This window comes from Drosophila suzukii, chromosome 3 (assembly GCF_043229965.1).
Source record: "Drosophila suzukii chromosome 3, CBGP_Dsuzu_IsoJpt1.0, whole genome shotgun sequence".
Lineage (NCBI taxonomy): Eukaryota > Metazoa > Arthropoda > Insecta > Diptera > Drosophilidae > Drosophila > Drosophila suzukii.
Window position 1 is genome coordinate 90,685,015 of NC_092082.1, and position 19,371 is coordinate 90,704,385.

A 19,371-nucleotide genomic window follows, 5' to 3' on the forward strand; every position below is an offset into this window, starting at 1 on the left:
CACTCGGCGGCATTGAAGACTTCAGTTCTGCGTCGACCATCGAATGGTCAAGTTCGGCGTTCCTTTGTCCCAAGTGCGAAATAAGTTTTGAGCTGCGAAAGTGTTTTGTTCCAGTGTGACTAAGCTGAAATTCCGACTTCGGGATAGACTTTAAAAATAACTTGTTAATTAGGTAATTGTTTGGAGAACTAATATTCGAAAAATGCCAGGGGATAGTTGGGATAAGAAGAAGTGCCTTATATCATTGGCCTTCTATGGGAAAAGAACTTAGTTTTTTTGTTACTCAAATCGAACCGCTATACAGAATATGCACCAGCTCTTGCACCGGACTAAAGAATAACTAAGAAAAATCGGAAAAAAATGTTAACCGGTTTATTTAAACGGCAGTGATCAGGCTGACGGATGACTATGCCAGCATTGAAAAAACGGAGACAATCATTTCGAATAAGTGAACTGAAAGACCGAGGAAAGAGGCTGCTGTTGTGGTGCAAAAAGCAAAATCGCACGAAACAAGAGGAAACTGTGTAAAATGCAAAAGACTGCAGTCTTCGGACTCCCCACTCCCGACTCCAGACCCATGTTATGAGTATTATGTTCTTACAAGATCCCCAGTCTGCAGTCTGCAGCTTCCGTCAAAACATTAGCGAACATTAGGACGTCCGTTTTGAAATGGCTTGCAAACTGACTTGACGGATGGTATGACGTGACTTGGTCCGGTCCGGTCTTCTTACAGCCCATAATGGAGCGAATGTTTCTTAAAATATGCAAGCCTAATGGGCAGAAATTACAAAAACCATAGGAACCTAAATGCAGCACAATTAACACAGTGGTTCGTTAGCCCCGTGATTATCCCACATTCGAGAATTTCGCCAAATGGGAAATTAATTTAACAGTGTGATATTTGCCGTTAAATTTTGCCAGCATTTTAGTCACTGAAGAAATGAAGTCATTAACACATTCAGAATGGAGAAAGTTTTTTTCGGCGGTTCCTCTTGAAGATCGGATTTCTATTGACTCTTTTGGCTCTGTCTGGTAGATCTTTTAATTACATCATGCATCAAGAAATAGGCTGAATGTGAATGGTATTGAAGTCGGTCAGAATAGGTGTAGTCGCTTTTGGCAATAAAAAATGAGCTATCAAGTAGAAGAAGTAAGGTCTGTAAAATAAAAGAAAAAGTTCGAAAGTGCTAAACAGTTAACAAGTGCTGATTGGCCGAAACAGTGATCGTTGTGATGTGCCTGTTTGATTGATTGATCGGTTTTGTGCATATGTTAGAGGGTTTTGATTGAACGCTGCATTAGAGAAGTATATTTCTAGTGACATCACTATTGTATTTCTTAATTTAGTACAAATTCTGATGTTTTTTAAATATTTCCCCCTACTTGCGTCTATAATTTATATTATCGAATAAATTATTCAAAAGAAGACATTCTTAACTATATAACTCTTGATCCACATTCGAATCCATAACCTATAAATGTTCTAGGCCATACACAACGCTTTTATTTTTCATAAAAAAAATCAGATGAAGGAGTACTATTCTTCAAAGCGTCTTTTAATCGCTTTGCATTCCCCACACCCCAAATACGTACCTACTTCTGATACGAAAACGTTTAGGGGGAACACTCAACCCGAAATTCTTGGCCCCCAGAAACGACCATCATTTAACAGTAATTTAGGCAATAAATGACTGTTCGCACTAATCGATTGTGATCAGCGACACAGTTAGGCGGTGCTATTTCCTTCGGGTGTTCATGTCCATACCGGTTGGCCATGGGTATGGGTATTTGGTGTGGGTATGGGTTTGGGTTCGACCTGATCGCTGCGGGCGCAGCAACCCATACATATGTCTATGCTCGGCAAAACAACTTTTTGACGATAATCATTGACCCAATTCTTCTGCCGCTTTCTACAAGATTTTTGTACAATAACATGGTCATGGACTCGTTATAATGCAGCTTCCTGAGAGGCCATTCTTTACATGGCATTGCCGTATGATCATGTGCACCAGACCCAGACCCCATACATAGGTTTTCAAGCCAGAATCAAAGGCGAAGAGGAAAACATTCAAAAGTCTTTCAAGCATTTTATCTCTAATTAAGTTACGGCTCGTTTTGACCGGTGCAGGGTTTATGAATCATTCGTATACGAATTAACGGTTCGTGTGGTTGTATACCATCATCTTATAATAGAAGAGATCGGTTTTTGGGTGGAACCGACCCGTCGCCACAGCGGATTAGTGTGTCTGGTGCGTCTGCAGTCGAGCGTTTCCTATACACACCGAATACCACCTATCCGTATCTATTTCACACTACAATTTTTCTGCACACATGGGTATTCATGAGAATTCTTATGGAATAACGGTGAAGCCACAAAGTCCGACAAGTCCAAAATGATTATGGATATATATATGTAATTTTATAATACAGTTATCATGTTAATAAGTCATGCTTCAAGTGGGTTCCTAACGAGCTATCCGCCAATAGCAATTACTTTACTTAAAAACCAAATGTGTTCCCTTCGTAATAATATTCTTTTCTATAATTGAATTGTTGTCCCGGTATCAAGTATTTGTATTAATAATTTTTGAGATTGTGCAATCCCTTTTGGGTTCCTAAAGGTTCTGGGCAGAAAAGCACTGCCTACGCCAAAACAAGTTCTACATGGTACCTGATACTTGGCGAAAAATTAGAGCTCATGACCCCTTGATGGTCTCTCCAGCGCAACCGTCAATCATAAGCGATGCCCATTAACTCGGGACTTGGCAGTTGCGCAAGAGTTTAGCTCAGCGAACCAGAAAGAATCCAAGTGAATAGTGCACGGGGTCATCGACGTGAGCTCAGTTTCCTTAACGGAGTTACTGGCCGTGATATTGTTTCTTCCCTCGGAGACTGCGACTTGTAATAATTCGCGTTACGCCTTTTGGCAAACAAATTAATTTAGAAAGATTGAGACAGTACCTGCGTAGGCAATTTACCGCGCTCTATAACTATAGGTTGCCAATATTAGTTATTCAGTAGGAAAACTTAAGGGTTATGTAATTTTAGAATTACCAATATCCATAGGAAGTGCTAGAACCTTTTTCTTATAAAGACATCCCTTATTTTGCAGGCCCCAGTGATACTTAAAAGATGGCCAAGATAAACCTTATACGTCATCTTATCCTAGCCCTTATGCTATATAGTGTGGCCACGGCCAAGGAACATCTGCGTATCCGAAGACAAGCCGCGGAATCGGTGACTGCAGCACTACCAAATGCTAGTAAAATAATTGCCTCGGAAGAGATTGAGGCCCAAACGGATAGCCCCAGTTTAAAAGAAAACCCCACGGAAATCAATAAGACTGAGAAACCCATCGAAACGGTGGAGACCCGAAACTCAGCCTTCGATTTGCCCGCCGCCTCTGATTCATCCAGCTCCTTGGGTTCCGAGGAAGATAGTAACTACTATGATAACGCCCCTATCGATTGCAATCCCGATCTTGTGGGCTTTGAAATAGTGACAGGGTAAGTAATGATAACTTACCAACCGGGTGGTAATTATCTAATAAGTCCTTCTTTAGCTATGTCTTCTCGGCTCCCGAGAAACTTATGGACTCCCAGCCGGGCACTCTAATGCTCACTGATTGCCTAGACACCTGTAGGAAGAACAAAACTTGCCAGTCAGTAAACTATGAGACCGGGCTTTGCGTGCTCTTTTCAGCACATGCTGATCAATTACCGGGTAAGCTACTTACAGCTCTAAACAAACTACTACACATTTTAATCATAATTATTATAAAGGGGCCCTAACAAAGTCGCAGTTCCCCGTATTCACAATCTATGCCCAAAAATCATGCCTTTCCGTAAAACCCTGCTCGAGAGCCTGGTATGTCGATCGTGTACAAAATTATAAGCTCAAGACGGAAGTTAAGCGTACCGTGTCGGTGGCTTCTAGACGGGAGTGCTTTGAACTTTGCCTAAGCGAAACCGAATTCACATGCAGGTAAGAACCTTTGAATAGTAGTGCGAAATGTTCTATTTGACAGTCGAAATAATTGGTTAGTCCATTTTGCACCCTTTTATCACCAGCAATTCGAGCATAAAACTGCTTAATTTATTCCGCTGAGTCGTATATTCAACTGGTCCTTTTTATTTATCTTTTATGTCCCATATAGATCTGCCAACTATGATCGCGCCTCTGGAGCTTGCGAGCTAAGTGAATTGGATCGTTTGACGTTAGCCGGCTCCCAAGCCTTCCAGGCGAACGAAGGGTCCGATTACCTTGAGAATCACTGTGTCGATGAACCCAATAAGCTGTGCGAATTCAAACGTCTACCTGGTCGGATTTTAAAGACGGTGGACTCTGTCTACCAAGAAGTCAGCAGTATTGATGAGTGTCGGGAGCTGTGTCTTAACTCGCCTTATAGGTAAGTAACAAGCCTTATTAAAAATAATATGTATAATAAAGACCATGAAAGATTCACAAATAGGGATCATAAATGTTGCGTAGCAATTAAAAGTGATTTCTCATCATATCATCTTTCGTTTTTCTTATAACATAGCAGCTATAAGAAAAGATCTTAAAATAACAGAAAGATTCATATCGCACAAGATATCACATCATATCATCTTTCATTTTTCTTATAACATAATAGCTTTATGAATAATAGCTTATCTTGATATAAAAGAAAGATGCATAAAGAATGATCTTAAAGCAATATTGTATCATACCATCTTTCGCTTTTCTCTTCACTATTTCTTTGTCGTTTTTAGGTGCCACTCGTATGACTACAATGACACTGGCGACATGGTCTGCAGATTGTCCCATCACAGTCGTGCCACCTTGGCCGATGTGCAGGAACCCTTCCTGGAAGTTCCCGAGGCCTCGACCTATGAACTGACTTCCTGTTACAATGTGACCATTGAGTGCGGCGGCGGAGACATGTTGGCACGTATTCGCACCTCCAAACTTTTTAACGGAAAGGTGTACGCCAAGGGATCGCCCAAATCTTGCTCGGTGGATGTTAAGAGCGCCCTGGACTTTGAGCTGCGAATGAACTATCATGATCTGGAGTGCAATGTGCGGCAGAGCACCGCCGGCCGCTATGTGAACGATATTATAATCCAGCATCACGACATGATAGTGACATCCTCCGATTTGGGCTTGGCCCTGGCCTGTCAGTACGATCTGACCAACAAGTCGGTTAGCAACGGAGTGGACTTGGATGTGCGTGGCGACATTATGCCAGCCCTCTCGGAGGAGGTGATCGTGGAATCGCCCAATGTTATCATGCGCATTACCTCCCGGGATGGTTCGGATATGATGCGATCTGCCGAGGTCGGCGATCCTCTGGCTCTCAAGTTCGAAATTGTCGACGAACAGAGCCCCTACGAGATCTTCATTCGGGAGTTGGTTGCCATGGATGGCGTGGATAACTCGGAAATTACCTTAATTGATTCAAATGGCTGCCCGACTGACCACTTTATAATGGGGCCAATTTACAAGGGATCGGTATCCGGCAAGGTGCTGCTCTCCAACTTCGACGCCTTCAAGTTCCCATCGAGTGAGGTCGTCCAGTTCAGAGCCTTGGTCACTCCATGCATGCCCAGCTGTGAGCCAGTCCAGTGCGAGCAGGAGGATACCAGTGGGGAGTTCAGGTCCCTGTTGTCCTACGGCCGGAAACGCAGATCTCTTAACGAAACAGGTGAGTTTATGGTTGAAGGGTATTTTTTTAAAAGAAATTGGGGTTACAGAAATTTAGTTATAATTTGAAAGTATCATATTTCTATTGAAATGTTAAAATAAAATCATGGGAATTTTGGTTCATATTAAATTATCATATTTTATGATATATATCCCCTTTCTCTTTTCATCTTCACCTGTTCCCCGCACAGATGATCATCCAAGACCTCGTCGCGACATCGACACTACAAAGAAGTCCGCACCTAGCGACATGCTGCTGGTCCAATCCATTCAGATAACGGACAAATTTGGATTCAAGCAAGATAAGCAAGAAAGCGGGGATTATTATGACGGAAATGAAACCACGTTTACGGCCAACGAAGAGGGTCATGGATTCTGCGTTAACGCTATTGGTAAGTACACTTTTATGGCCATAAGAATATAACTCTTAAGAGAACCACTTTGCCAGCCAGAAGTGGTCTTGATTATTGCGGCCAATATGCGACTAACAAGTACTTTTGTTATACTTTTCTCCACTCCACAATTAGGTCTTATCACAGCTGCCACCATTTTCCTGCTCACTCAGTTGGCCGTGATCGCGATCTGGACATATTGCTACCAACGTCGCCAGAAACTTCAGCCGTATCAACATTCTTACTAAGCAGAATCACGGGATCACTGAATCGCATATTCTTTTACATTAACAACATTAACGTCTAAGCTTCAAAAGGTGCAATCAATATTTATTTTACGAATACCCGTCGTCCTGATACAACATCCGCTATTTGCCTTATCTAGTCAGTGCACGATTTTAGAGAAAATGAAAATGAAATTTATGTGTCTTGTTCGGTGGAATTCAGAGATTGTTTGCATTGCAGCCATGGCGTTTTGAAACACTCGTGTGTTGGGTTTGTGTATTCTTCAAACAGACTCCCTACTTGCAAAGGAAGTTCGACACCTGCCTGCCTTGAACTTCTTTTGTGACTTCGGAAGTTAAGATGGTTGACATTTGTAAAAACTAATACATATTACATTTTCCCTCTCGAATTAATACCCTATCATCTGTATCGAATGCGATCTAGCACTTAAGCACTATAATTTATTACACATCAATGACAGTTTAATGTTTGCATTGGAACCCTTTAATTTTATGGAACGAAACTCATCTTATTATTATTAAACTTAAGTTTTTTAATGAAATACTCAAAATGTGTGCTTCATTTGGGGGGGAGGGGGCGAATTCTTTGAAACTGGAAACAAAATGCACATGCAATATGATCTTCTCTTTTCATATATGCAAATTAGCTTTCTATGAATAGAATACAATAAAAATATTATCATTTTCATTGCTTGCATTTGGAGCACCACATATGTGAATGGGAATGGTTGAACAAAAGTCGGAAAGCCCAGGCCTTTACCCACGCATAACAAATTGTGCGAATTGGATGTGGAATGCAGACACCTGCGAATTATTATTTATACTTCAATAAGACTTAAAATGCATCCAACTGTAAAAGGCGACTCGAGGGCTTCCAGGAACATGCTCACTTAGAGTCGCCCAAAATGCACGAATCCGAATCCGACAAAATAAATCCTCAGCCGCAAAATAAAGATGAGGAAGGGAAGGCAGCGATTCACTTTTCGATGTGGGCAGAAAGGCAGAAAGGTCCAAATGTCGTGCTTGTTTTCGTAAGTTTTCCCAGCGACTCGACGTCCCATCTTCATTATGGAGTATGGAGTATGCAGTATGCAGTATGCAGTATGGAGTATGGAGTTTAGAGCTTAGAGTTTGGAGTACCCAGTAGATGGTGATGGCGTACACCTGTACGAAGATCCAGCAGCTGTATAAGTATCGTTAGCCGCAGTGCTTGTGTGAATCATGCAAATAAATGCACCCTCAGCACAACAGGAAACAGGCTTCGTGCAGATTTGTATCTTTATCTGCTGGAGGAACGCTCTCGCATACGGGAAAGTGACTCCTGTCCACGTCCAATCGTCTGCCCGTCACTTAGCTCCTGGCTTCTGGCATCTAGCATCTGGCTCCTCCTCCTCCTTCTCATCTGTCCAGTTGGGTGACTGGATTCCTCTTCTCTCTCAATTAATTTACTTAGCAATGCGCCTTCAACGACATTACCTCGAGTGGTACCCAGTACCTAGAGTACCCAGGGTTGCAGTACCGAGTACTTAAGATTTTAGATCGCTCTGGCGGTACTTAACGCTAAGTTGTAGTTGTTTTTCAGGCATAATCTGGAAAGATTCTTAATTAAAGCATGCATGCAAGGCGATAAAAATGAATGTACGTTAGATTTGTAATGATGGTGCCGTGGTTATTTTCCTCGCTCAATTAGAGATTCCCCAGTGTCGATTGTGCTCCGTCAGCACACGAAATAATTGGATGTGTTCTCGCCAATGGCACAGCATTCGTGCTAAGAATTGATCACATATGCAGAAATTAAAATGCATCACGTTCGAAGGATGCCCAAGAAGTTTTGCTGGCTGAGCTTTATTGTCTGAAATCGTCGTGTTTTTCTTTTATGGCTAAACCACAGGTGCTGGTGAAAGAAAAAGCATTTAATGTCGCAGAAGGTAACTGGTTCCTACATAAAAACTGAAGGCCATAGAATTATTGGGTTGACGCTGCCCCAATTTAATTTCTATTCAGAAACGCGATTCTTTTGTGGTTTCATGTCATCTTGCTGTAAAAAATAATAAGGGATTTAAACGCCGCTCTTCTTTAAGATTGGTCGTATATGCAACCCCATATATATTTTTTATTTTTACAATAGGAAAACATGTACTTAGATTAATATATGAATTGATACAATTTGTATACTATATCCGTTTCAAGTATAAATAAAATAATCAAATAAAATTATTAAAAACAGTCGGCACGGGATGATTTACCTTGACCATTCGCCAACCGAATTTACTATTTACAGCAGACTCCGCAAGGCCGTTCTATAATTACAGCTCTGACTTTTAAGCGTTTCAGTGAAATGGAACTGACTGACGGTTTTATGGCAACATTTGGGGTTATGAATCCGAATAGATAGTGCATCGTTTGTTCTTTCCAACGGAAGCCAGCAAGTTATTGTTGGGGCTCCAACTGACCGCGTTCACGGCAGTGCTGTGAAATGAAAGCAAAAAATAATAAAGATGTGCTAGGATTATGCTCAATAAAAGCACAGGGAAAGGACGTAAACCTAGGTATAATTGGGCACTTCCTCTGGGGCTTGAAGACTCCTTTAAGAGCTCGGTCCCTGGGCTGCAATACGACCCACTATTAAATATTTTACTACCCACCTGTGTCCCTTGAGAGTGGCTTCTAGGAAACCATTCACATTCCAAATATATATAGCGCCATCCGCTGATCCACATGCAATCTTTAGGCCGCTCGAGTTGAAAGAAGCCCGAGCAAAATCACAGCTGATTTTAAAGTGTTCGTTTCTGTAGAAATAAATCAAGGTTAGCCTCTGCCTGGGTTCCAGATCCCAATTATAAAACTTACGTAAACGTGGATATAACTTGATTTTTGCGTAAATCTAATAATTTAATAGTATCATCTCTTACAGAGCATATGAGGTAATTGCAATCTGTTGAAGTAGTACATTATAATTATGATCAAGATGGGGGATCATAAGTACTTGCCCTTTGACAAGTCCAGAGAGGTGATTTTGGCCGGCATCAAGACATCATCTGCCTGCTTTTCCGTGCGTATATCCCAGAACCGGATCTTCTTATCGTAGTGCCCGCTGATTATCGTTGAGCCCAGGCTGTCGGTGGTCACGAGATCATTGCAACTTGATCCGGCGAATTTCGTCTCTATACAGGCGATACTGCGCAAATCCCAGATCTTTAGAGTGCGATCATGGCTTCCGGTCACCACTTTAATGGGCTCTTGGACGTATTTGGCAGCCATCACTTTGCCACTGTGACCCGTCAGCGTGTGCTTCAATAGTGGGGAATGCCAGAGAAGACATACAGTTAGCGGGGAATTACGTTATAGGGCAAACATCACTTTATAAAGATCTCAATCTCGGCACTCAGCATCTTAGTTGTAGGTAGCGTAGGAAACACAAAGGAATACAATGACTACTCGAGGCAGAAGACCGACCGCCAACACCTTTTCTGGCCTGGCATCATATGTGTACCCTCCGCTGGAAACCGGCTAATTACTCTAGCTAAGTATCTTTCACTAGAACGGCGAGCAATTAAAAAGTGTCCGCAGACATTAAAGAGACGGTAGACATTTAATTACGGCGTTATAAACAAGGATCTTAAAAAACACCACGCATAACTGCCGTAGAAAATTTATTGACATAGGTCGCATGGTGGGACATATTTGCCTCTCCTCCAGAGCTACGTACTTGAATTAAAGTCATTGACACTGGGATTCTCGCTTAGAGAACTGTAAATCTCGATTATTTATCTTTCAACCAAGATGCTTAATAGTGGCAACAAGAAACCAGATAAGATGTAAAGTCTTCCTGGTGATCGGAGAAATTGTTGATTTATGAGAATTTCGAGGAAGCTGTCTGTCGTGTCGGTAGTGATATAAAATTTACAATTAGGATAAGGAAAGGATCTATAAATCCGTAGACCAGATTGGCAATGCCAGAAAAGGGAATTGCGGGCTGCTGGTTAACCTATTAAATATATAATAAAAGTCTTTTACTAATTGCCAAGTTAAGCCCGTTCCATGGGGCTGCCCTTTAGGGGAGTGAAGACTCTTTTTCTCTTAATTAAAGAGCCTCCAAGTCCGAGTCTCAACCGGCAACCGGTCAAGTCGAACGGTCAATGTACGCGCAGTGTGGCTTGAAACGCAGTGGTCTCTCCGCCTTATAGCGAAGGTGTGTCAAACATGTTTGACTGGAGCCCAGTTCTCCCGCAGAATTGGAGACTTGGAGAGCGGAGAATCGGAGAGAAGAGTGGCTTGGTCTTTAAGAAGAGGCCGCTTCAAGAGGCCGGTTTCTAACTAATAACATGGATTGAAATGTTCTCTTAAACAGTCTTATTTGAAGAACCAAACCAGCGGTTTAAATTTGGCTTCGAAAACGTGTTGTCCACAGAACCGGTGAGTTTAAAATTCTGCCAACCACTCCGCATTTTATCGGAATGCCTGCGTGGTAGGAAAGGTGGAAATGTCCTCTTTTTCGATAGCCATAAATTAAGCAAAACATTTTAATGCATGACATATTGCTGGGGTCTAATATGACACGAACATAAATAACCATGACACCTGGGAGCTCTTAAAACGATTGATTCAATTATGTATAGTTAATATTTATAAGTGGTCAATTAGATTTTGTATTATTTAATTACATTTTCTAACCCAAGATTAAAAAGGTTAAATGATCTAATTTCCCTATGGGTGCAATTGTTTAATCTTTAATAAAAATTTATAGAGTCAGTAATGCTTTGCGAACCCAATACTTTTTGCTAAGCCATTTCTTGCTGTACAACATAGCACCTTGGGACATTCTTTGGCAACAAGCTCATAAAGCCAATTAGTGGTAGACAATTCCCAAAGTATTTTGAGTTTTAATATCTCAGACTAGGCAAAATGCATCGACTGCAATTATGATTTTATGACTAATAGAAACTCTCCCGCATAAAGCTGCAGCGTTTACGGTGTGTGAAAAGTTGAAGTACGAATCGTAAAAAAGGCGCAAGTATTAATGATAATAACTCGGCAATCGGCAATCGGCAATCAGTTGGCTGTTTGATCGCATTGTGGCCAGAGGCCGTACAAGTCAGTGTGCTCATTTTAATGCTGCAGCGCAGCGGCGCTATTCTTCAGTTACAGTTTCCAGTTGTGCGCAAAAGAACCGTTTAAATGTCAATCCAGAAATACCAGTTAGAAGAGAAGAGTCAGAAGAGTCGGTGTATCACACGGATGGAGGATGGTTGGGTGGTTGGGTGGCTGGGAGGCTGGGAGGCTGCAGCTGGCGGAGAATAGCAGGAAGAACTGCACTTGTATGTTTATTCGCATGTTGACGATGTGCAGCATAAATGGATGAAGTTGCGGATCTCGCCTGACCAGGCGAGAGATGAACCTTGGGGTAAGAAAGATTATTCTACTGCAATTCAGGCCAACTGCCAATGTATCGGCCAGTTTCCCCTCTTGGCTTTCATAGACGACTTTTATTTATGACCGCCAATTGAAAATGATTCTTTCGATAAGGCTGCGGAATAATAAACGCTTCTTAAAGGTTTGCAGAACCTAAATCTACAGTTTTCTAACCTTTTCTTTAGTTTAACAATAAGAGTTCAAGCAACCATTTCATCATTCAATTTAAGTCCATATACTTCCTGTCTTAAAATATGAAATAATAAGAACTGAAGATATCCCTAAATAAACCAATCTTTAGTGTAAGAGCAGACTGATCCCTTATAAACTAACCATTTTAAGAAGGCTTCTAGGAAACCTTGTTAAGATGCATGAAATCATTTCTCCAATCATTCTTAAGATCGTTCTACCAGCAGGCATATATCATGGCTAAAGTGCCTTATTTACTATATCAGTAAACACTTTTGTTTGCCATCAGCGTCTCTGTAATGTTTACTTGTTTACTTTTCGCCTTTTTTCCGAGTTAGAAAGCGGCAAACATGCAAAATTTATTTATAAACATTGACATTGGTATGAATGTGGGCATATATGTATGTACGAGAACGTATGTACATACCAACTTGAGTAAACAAAGGCGAAAAAGAATTATCACGAGGGCTGAAAATTCTTTATAAATCAAGGCATCAAAGAAGTTGGTTTTTCAATCTGCTTAGAGGCACAATAGAAACGGAAAGTAATGTTATGCCCATTCTAGCGTAGTCTAATTGTTTAGCAAGAACGAAATATTTCCATTAAAATGTTACCCCTATATGTTTAAGCTTAAGAAATCCATGCATTTTTAGAATTAATTTAACGATTCATCTCTGAGAAAATCTCGTAAACTTGCGGGTGAGTAAGTACAAAAGTTCAACCTCTAATCGCAATGCAAATCACACACTTATATTATAATAAAAAGAATATATAGCGTTTAGACTAGTCGACGAAACCGAAAGGGTGTTTTCCCTCATATATATTATGTTAATATGCGTTTCGCTTTTGTTTAAATAAAGCAGGCCTATGGCAAATACTGTTTCTGATACCCTATTATTCAATTTTAGAAATAAACAAACATTTTACTTACCCTTAATCGATTATCCATTACTGTCCATACTCTGGCACCGTAGTCGTTGGAGGTGCCCAATATATAGGCACCTGTTGAATCGAAGTCTACGGAATTAATCCCTGCACTGCTCCCGCTTAAAATTGCACGTGGTTCGGTGGAATCTGAAATGACAAATTGGTTTCATTAGAATTATTTACATTATTATTAATCTGGAACAGATCAACATATTTTTAAAATAATAATACAACAAATGTACGACTATCGACTCACTTTTGCCAATATCCCAAAGTTTGACTTTGCGATCAGCGCCACCGGTGGCCACCATCCGCTCCACGGGACTCCAGCGCACCGCGTGCGACTCGTTCTCGTGTGCCTCGAATTTCATTAGGATCTTGGTCGGATTGGCCTGACCCATGTAGCCCGTGGCCTTCAGGGTGTCGATGGAAGCACGGGAGTTCTCGCCAATCTCGGCGCCTGCTGTAAAACGAGCGCTAATATATTCATTATCATCGAGACCTATGGCCTCCATGGCGCCATTCATCGCTGCCTCGTCGAAGTCCTCGTCGCCGATGAGACCCCCAACGAATTGGGCGGGACTGGAGTTGCGCTGCAAGGATGCGGCGCCGGGCGAGGAGGCGGTATTGCTGGACGAGGAGCCGGGCTCACGGACCGCGTCTTCGAGGTCACGTTTCAGTTTGGCCGAACGTTTCCTGAAAATTGACGGCAGTCTTTTTCTAGATATGTTCAAAAACGGTTATACATTTATATTAAACCAAAAATAAAAAGGAGCAAATCAGAATGAATGACACAATCGATAATATTCGTCTAAATGGTCCGTTCTACTCCTTGGCGTTTGTTAGGGTGTTAGTACATAATAATATATTGGTAAATATTTATTACATGCAGTTTTTGTGTAGTTTTCCGTAAACCTTTACGTATTGGTAGTTCCCGTGCTCCGCATTTTTCGGTTAACTTGCTTGCATGACGTTGGGTGGGTGGGCAATAAAGTGGTTTTTATTAACACAACTAGGTGATCAGCGGTCAGGTGGATGGGCACTGTAATCTCTAATCGGGTATTAAGATAATAGCCTACACATGCCTTAGTTATTTTTTTCCTGTTTAATTAAATTCTCTATTTGGAAAGGACTTATATTCTGGAATTTTCAAAAATTTGCTGTCTTGTTAATGACATGAAAATGCCATTATTTTATTGTCTGCTCTTAACTTTTGTCGGTGGATAATGGCTACTAAGGTTTATAGTTTCCTTTATTTAAAAGCAATTTTATTCATTCTAAAAAATTTAATAACAATCTGCTGTTTTATGTGTGATGTTGCAAAAAAATGTCAAATGATGCCTAATCCGTGGAATAATCGTATATTTTGTATGTATTTGTTAACAGTTTACATGGAACTTTTATCAAACTCTTTTATAAGCATTAGATAAGCTTCGCGATTAACCATTTCATATGTATCCGCTGTACCTATCTTGTTACGAAAATGCATTTATATACATGTATATTAATGATCGAAGAGATAAGTAATATTAAACGTTATGTTTTGCATGATAATAGAGTTAAGATGCTTTTATTTTTCGATCGACGTACCTTATTATGCTCTCGTTTTCCTCGTTCAACTTGTCGGCATCCTTTGACTTGTATTGCATAAGTCGTTCCAGTAAACGACGATTTTCATCCTGTGAATTGCAAGAGAAGGAAAAGCTTTTAAGTAGACGCTTTTTCATATTTAGAATATATGCAAATATTTAGCGCGGCTGTGCTGTTTTCCGCGTTGAACGCTAATATGCTACTGGATCGAAATCGAAAAGATAGCAAGCTTTTCCCCGACTGTATACGAGCCATCTGCAATATATTTATCGAACGAGCCAAATACTGTACAAATCCACTTTCTCAATTGGATTCGGAAGCCTCGAGTAAGTGCCAATAAAATTATTTTATTGGGAACTTTGAACAAACAAATCTTTAATTTTAATTGATAAATAGAATTTAACAACAAATGAGTAACCACTCTTTGATAATAAAAATACCCTTTCAGAATATATATACACTATTATAAAACTTGATGTGGCTTTAGCGCTTTTAAATGGTTTATCAACAATAATTGTTTACCAAAATTTAAGCAGATACGAAGAATTTTCTTTTTTAAGTGTTTTAAGTCAACTAAACCAAAGCAATAGTGACTGTGTGGGAATATAGAAGTGAACAATTCGAACCACTTACTTGTACTCCTCTCAATTTGTCCTCGAGGGAGCTAAATGCCAATTGAAGCGCTGTATGTTCATCTAACATGGTGTTGTTCAGTTTTTTGAGTTCCTCCAAATTCGAGTGAAGTAGCTGCACTTCAGCGCGCAATCGATTGTTATTCGTCTGCTGTTCTGCAAGGCTAAAAGAAAATGATATATTAGTGTCTGGTAAAAATATATGTTCACATACATGATGTTCTATTTATTTTCCTAGGCTAAATGTTGCACTACATTGAGGCGATGTTTTTTATAAATTATGGTAAACTTAACTATTTTTTATAGTATTTTCAGACTTAACAAAATTAAACTCTATTAATTTAGTAAAAAGAACTGGAAAACATAAAAACTGTTTTATTTTAACTTGTACTGTACTTTTGAAGTCTGATCTTAGTCATTAACTTGGAATAATTAAAACGTTGACTAAGTTGTATGATTATGACTCAATGCCAATAAAATCGGTAAACAAAATAACCATAGCTAATGTCAAATTTCAAACAATCTAATCCAACCCCAGGTTCGAACTTTCTTGGCGCTCGACCCGGAACATCCTCTCTACCTACCTGTGCTCCTTTTCGGAAATTATGATCCTTTGCTGCTCGACCTTCTGGTTGAGATCGACGATCATCTGGGAATTCTCGCCCTTGCGTTTGTGCAGGTCGGTGAGCTCCTCCTGCTGGCTGAGCAGCTTCTTCTCGAGCGTGGCGATGGCCACGTTGGAACCGGTGCCACCTGTTGACACCGCGCTGCGTAGCTGTTCGTTTTCCACAGAGATCTTAAGGTTGTCCGCCTTCAGCTGCGCCACATGGTCGATCAGTCGGTTGTCTGCAAGATGATGATGCGGGTAATTAAAGTGTGAGTGAGTGACCATGAAGTTTGGAGAGCAGACGATTCGGATTCGGAGGTCAACTGGGGTGCTCCGCTGGCCCCGCTTTACGACCCAGATTCTTACTTTGCTCGATGATCTCCTTGAAGTTGTCGCACTCCTTGCGGTTCCGCTCGCGCAGTCGTCGCACAACATGCGCTCGCCACACATGCTCCTCCGTAGACATACTGTTTTAATGTGTTTTCCCCGGAATTTACTACTGGGTGCTCCGCACTCTGGATTCCCGACGCTCGGCTTCGGTTCTCGGTTGCAGGATTCGTGGCGACACCTTGGCTTGGTCGCCTGTTCGCATCGCGTGTGGGCGTGGCACGGGCGCTATAAGACGGCTGCGTTAAATCGCATAATTGTTTTTAACTCAGGTGGTTCAATTTGTGATTATTGTTATTCTATTCAGCTGTTCATTAGAGGTGGACCCAGAGCAACCGCGTAGTTATCGATAAATTATACCGCCCGCCCCTAAGAAATATACTTTTAATACCGTAAGTATATTTTAAAATATACCAAAAAGGGTGGTGTACTCGCTATTTGAGGATGGTGTCCCCGCTATTTATTGGGAAACGGTTAAATCGAACGGTTAAACCGTTAAAAGTGAAATAAAACAGATTTTCAAATTCAAAGAAGGAAATAATTGTTTTATTATATTATTTATAAGCCGATGTTATTATACAAACATATATTACTTTTGTGTTCACAAGCATACATTAAATTTGTACTCCAATTCACATTTTTAATTTATTTTTATACCGACGATGATACTTTTCCAATTTTCGCATATTTTGACTAACCAGATCAATGTAAACATCCTTGTCCAGATGCACCTTTATTTCCTGCTTTTCATAGACTGACTTGATATCGAAGAGGGGTAAAACGGCCATTTTCATAATAATAAATAGAGTGACGGCCAGAACAGTGGTGGGAATTAAAAGGAGCCAATACTCAAAAGCCAGGTAAGTCTCGCCGTTCATTCCCAAGGATAGAATAAGCAACCTCACCAGATGGTGAATCAGTTGTTCCAGCATGCACCAAACCACGATCGAAAAGAACTCCAGGATAGCCAAAGATCCGATCGTCTCCACCAGAAACTGTATGGAATACGGCAGGTGCATATAACGATCCGGATACATTTTAATATCAGTGGCCAAGAGCCCAAGAGCTCCCACAAAAATCCAGCCTCCCAATTTCGGAGCAGGTGAACAGCCATCAGAAGGTTGCGAAAGGTATACCGAAATTCCGAGTACAAGGTGAATAAAACCGGCAGTACAAACTGCTTGATAAGAAGCCATATTTAAAATTACTTTTATTTTTTTAATTATATTTTCTAAGCTCTATTTATAAGAAATTTTGATTTTCTAAACTCGTTTTTATATGAATGATAGACTCACGATAACTAAGGTTATGCTTTTTTTTGGTTTATTCGTATAAAATAATTTTTGAAAAAAGTAGATAATGATGTGGTTATGCAGCTCTCAATGCTCAAAAATTTTTATAAACTCTTCACGATTTCTTAATTTGCGATTTGTGTTTAAAATTATAAACAAATTCCAAATGAAAACTTGTAACAGTCATAAATACCCAAGTTAACTGGGAGAACGCCTTCTAAATCAGAAATAGTATTAAGGTATAGACGAATCTGGTATATTGGGAGAAAAAAAATATAGGCTTATACAAAAAACAATTATGAAGGGGAAAAAGCGTGGAAAAGCCAGTTGTAAAACCATTTACAAGTACCAGAAAGTAGAGCGCATTTCTCCCAATGGCTACCTGAACTTTTTAAGAGAATACAAACGGCGATTCCGTGAATTATCTCCACAGGAAATTATACGTTTTGGCGCTAGGCAATGGAGTAAGATGCCCCTCAACAAAAAGGAACGCTTTAAAAAAAATATGGTAAATATACAAATGTCTAAATTTAAAACGTATACATCATATATCATAAATACATTAGGAACAACCTGTAATCGTTATAAAAAGCCCACCTAAAACGTCTGAAAATCATTCTACTAATGCAAATTCTAATCGGGGAAAAGCTTGTGCAAGGCGCTCTCCGTATGCTCGCAAGAAGGATTCTACGAAGAAAAGGATCCCACGAAAATCCAAAAAGAGTCAGCAGAAGCCGAAAGCAAGTCCGTTGCAAATCAGGCGAGACCCGAATCCTTTGGGCTCTGCCATTGCCTATATATACTTTCTACGCAAGTTTCAAAAATTATACTCTAATCTTGAGGCCAGGGATCTTTTAAAAAAAGCAACCCGTCTTTGGTGCCGTCTAGAAAAAAAACAGCGCCAACAATTTGAGCGGCCAATTCGGTAGAGTTTTGTTAGTAAACAACCTTTTCAAAATCATAATATCTTAAAATATTTCAGGATTATTAAAACTGGATAGAAAACTCTGTTGAATTTTAGTCACATTGATATTTTTAAATTTTAAGTGCTCAATATTACACCAAGGAGCTTTTGTAACCAAATAAACTATTTTACATGGTAATCATAATCGTTATAAAAGTAAGGAACTGTGTTGGTAACAAGCACTTTCACTTGAATCAAAGCGGACATTTTACATATATCTTATTTTTCCAAAGCCTTTCTTCCAAATTCGTTGCAGTGCGTTTATATCAATAAATGCTGTAATAATCTCCCAGAAATTCCTTTCAATTTTAATCCACATCGATAAGCATTAGAGATCGTGTGCTGGAAGTGTGAAAATAGACTTCAATATACCTCTGCAGACATATCCCCTGGAGCGACTAGAAAGCCGCCGTGGCATTTGGTCAGCTGCTAAACTACGCAGAACATACGTACGTGTAAGTTTTCTAAACACGCAAAGGCAATTAAAATTTTTAAGCGACATACGAACCCCCACGAATTGCACGCAGTTAACAGGGAGCTGGACATCCCACAAAAAGATTGACTGCAGCAGCCCAATGCGGGAAAACAGGAAAGGTGCACCCGCGTGGGTCACCGAAACCTGGTTACACTTGAAAGGCTATCCATTAATTGGCTATTGAATGTAATTTCAAAATAATAAGGGTTTGATTGAAATGGCTGACGTTGTTTGAACTCTTGAATGTGCTTATCAATACCTAAATATATAAAATTTTCTACTCAAATCGAAGGACATACGCACAGCTAAGTCCACTAAAACAATACTCTTCAAGTTTCCTATCTCTCAAATCTAGTCTTTAAATATAGGCAACTTATATACGAATTTATCATTTAAAACTGATCACCAAAAAATCTCTTATTCTATCTACGTAGATCATAAAACATATGTTTTTAAAAAGTTATTTTTTTTAATATTTTCTTTCTAGATATTTAATATATTGATAATAATATTATAGTATCTCAAGTATCTCAAAAAATATTCCGTTCAGTCGATAAATAAAGAATATGCGTTC

At 40.0% G+C, this 19,371-nt stretch overlaps 3 protein-coding genes and 1 long non-coding RNA gene across 5 annotated transcripts in view; 3 read left to right on the forward strand and 1 right to left on the reverse strand.

Annotated features, from left to right (window-relative positions):
• The window catches only part of LOC108015488 (small ribosomal subunit protein eS8), a 65,477-nt gene that overhangs the window by 16,101 nt on the left and 30,005 nt on the right, over positions 1 to 19,371 (forward strand). The window lies entirely within an intron of this gene.
• neo (ZP and PAN domain-containing protein neyo) lies at positions 13 to 6,873 on the forward strand. The gene is made up of 8 exons (XM_017081968.4): positions 13 to 172; positions 3,113 to 3,506; positions 3,563 to 3,723; positions 3,783 to 3,984; positions 4,157 to 4,408; positions 4,755 to 5,686; positions 5,877 to 6,077; positions 6,213 to 6,873. Exons 2-8 carry the CDS (start codon positions 3,133 to 3,135, stop codon positions 6,323 to 6,325), a joined length of 2,235 nt encoding a protein of 744 aa, XP_016937457.3. The 5' UTR covers positions 13 to 172; positions 3,113 to 3,132; the 3' UTR covers positions 6,326 to 6,873.
• Atg16 (Autophagy-related 16) lies at positions 8,395 to 16,392 on the reverse strand. Of its 2 annotated transcripts, none has more exons than XM_036819443.3 (10): positions 16,046 to 16,392; positions 15,657 to 15,918; positions 15,074 to 15,236; positions 14,441 to 14,529; positions 13,107 to 13,546; positions 12,855 to 12,997; positions 9,313 to 9,613; positions 9,173 to 9,257; positions 8,968 to 9,111; positions 8,395 to 8,791 (listed from the first exon to the last, which is right to left on the reverse strand). In XM_036819443.3, exons 1-10 carry the CDS (start codon positions 16,143 to 16,145, stop codon positions 8,698 to 8,700), a joined length of 1,821 nt encoding a protein of 606 aa, XP_036675338.2. In that variant the 5' UTR covers positions 16,146 to 16,392; the 3' UTR covers positions 8,395 to 8,697. The 2 variants fall into 2 exon arrangements, with proteins under 2 accessions (XP_036675338.2, XP_036675337.2); XM_036819442.3 differs by having other exon boundaries at positions 13,107 to 13,570.
• LOC139353166 (uncharacterized) lies at positions 17,553 to 18,494 on the forward strand. Its single transcript, XR_011604320.1, has 3 exons — positions 17,553 to 17,866; positions 17,925 to 18,283; positions 18,341 to 18,494. It is a non-coding gene; the product is annotated as an uncharacterized lncRNA (long non-coding RNA).

Excerpts from the sequence above, each read along its gene's own strand:
- Atg16 (XM_036819442.3), bottom strand. The coding sequence starts at position 16,145 with ATGTCTACGGAGGAGCATGTGTGGCGAGCGCATGTTGTGCGACGACTG. Across the intron at positions 15,919-16,045 it reads CAAGGAGATCATCGAGCAAA|ACAACCGACTGATCGACCAT; the intron begins GTAAGAATCTGG and ends ATCATCTTGCAG. Across the intron at positions 9,258-9,312 it reads CTCTCTGGACTTGTCAAAGG|ATTGCAATTACCTCATATGC; the intron begins GCAAGTACTTAT and ends CTACTTCAACAG.
- neo (XM_017081968.4), top strand. The coding sequence starts at position 3,133 with ATGGCCAAGATAAACCTTATACGTCATCTTATCCTAGCCCTTATGCTA. Across the intron at positions 3,507-3,562 it reads GGCTTTGAAATAGTGACAGG|CTATGTCTTCTCGGCTCCCG; the intron begins GTAAGTAATGAT and ends GTCCTTCTTTAG. Across the intron at positions 5,687-5,876 it reads CAGATCTCTTAACGAAACAG|ATGATCATCCAAGACCTCGT; the intron begins GTGAGTTTATGG and ends TTCCCCGCACAG.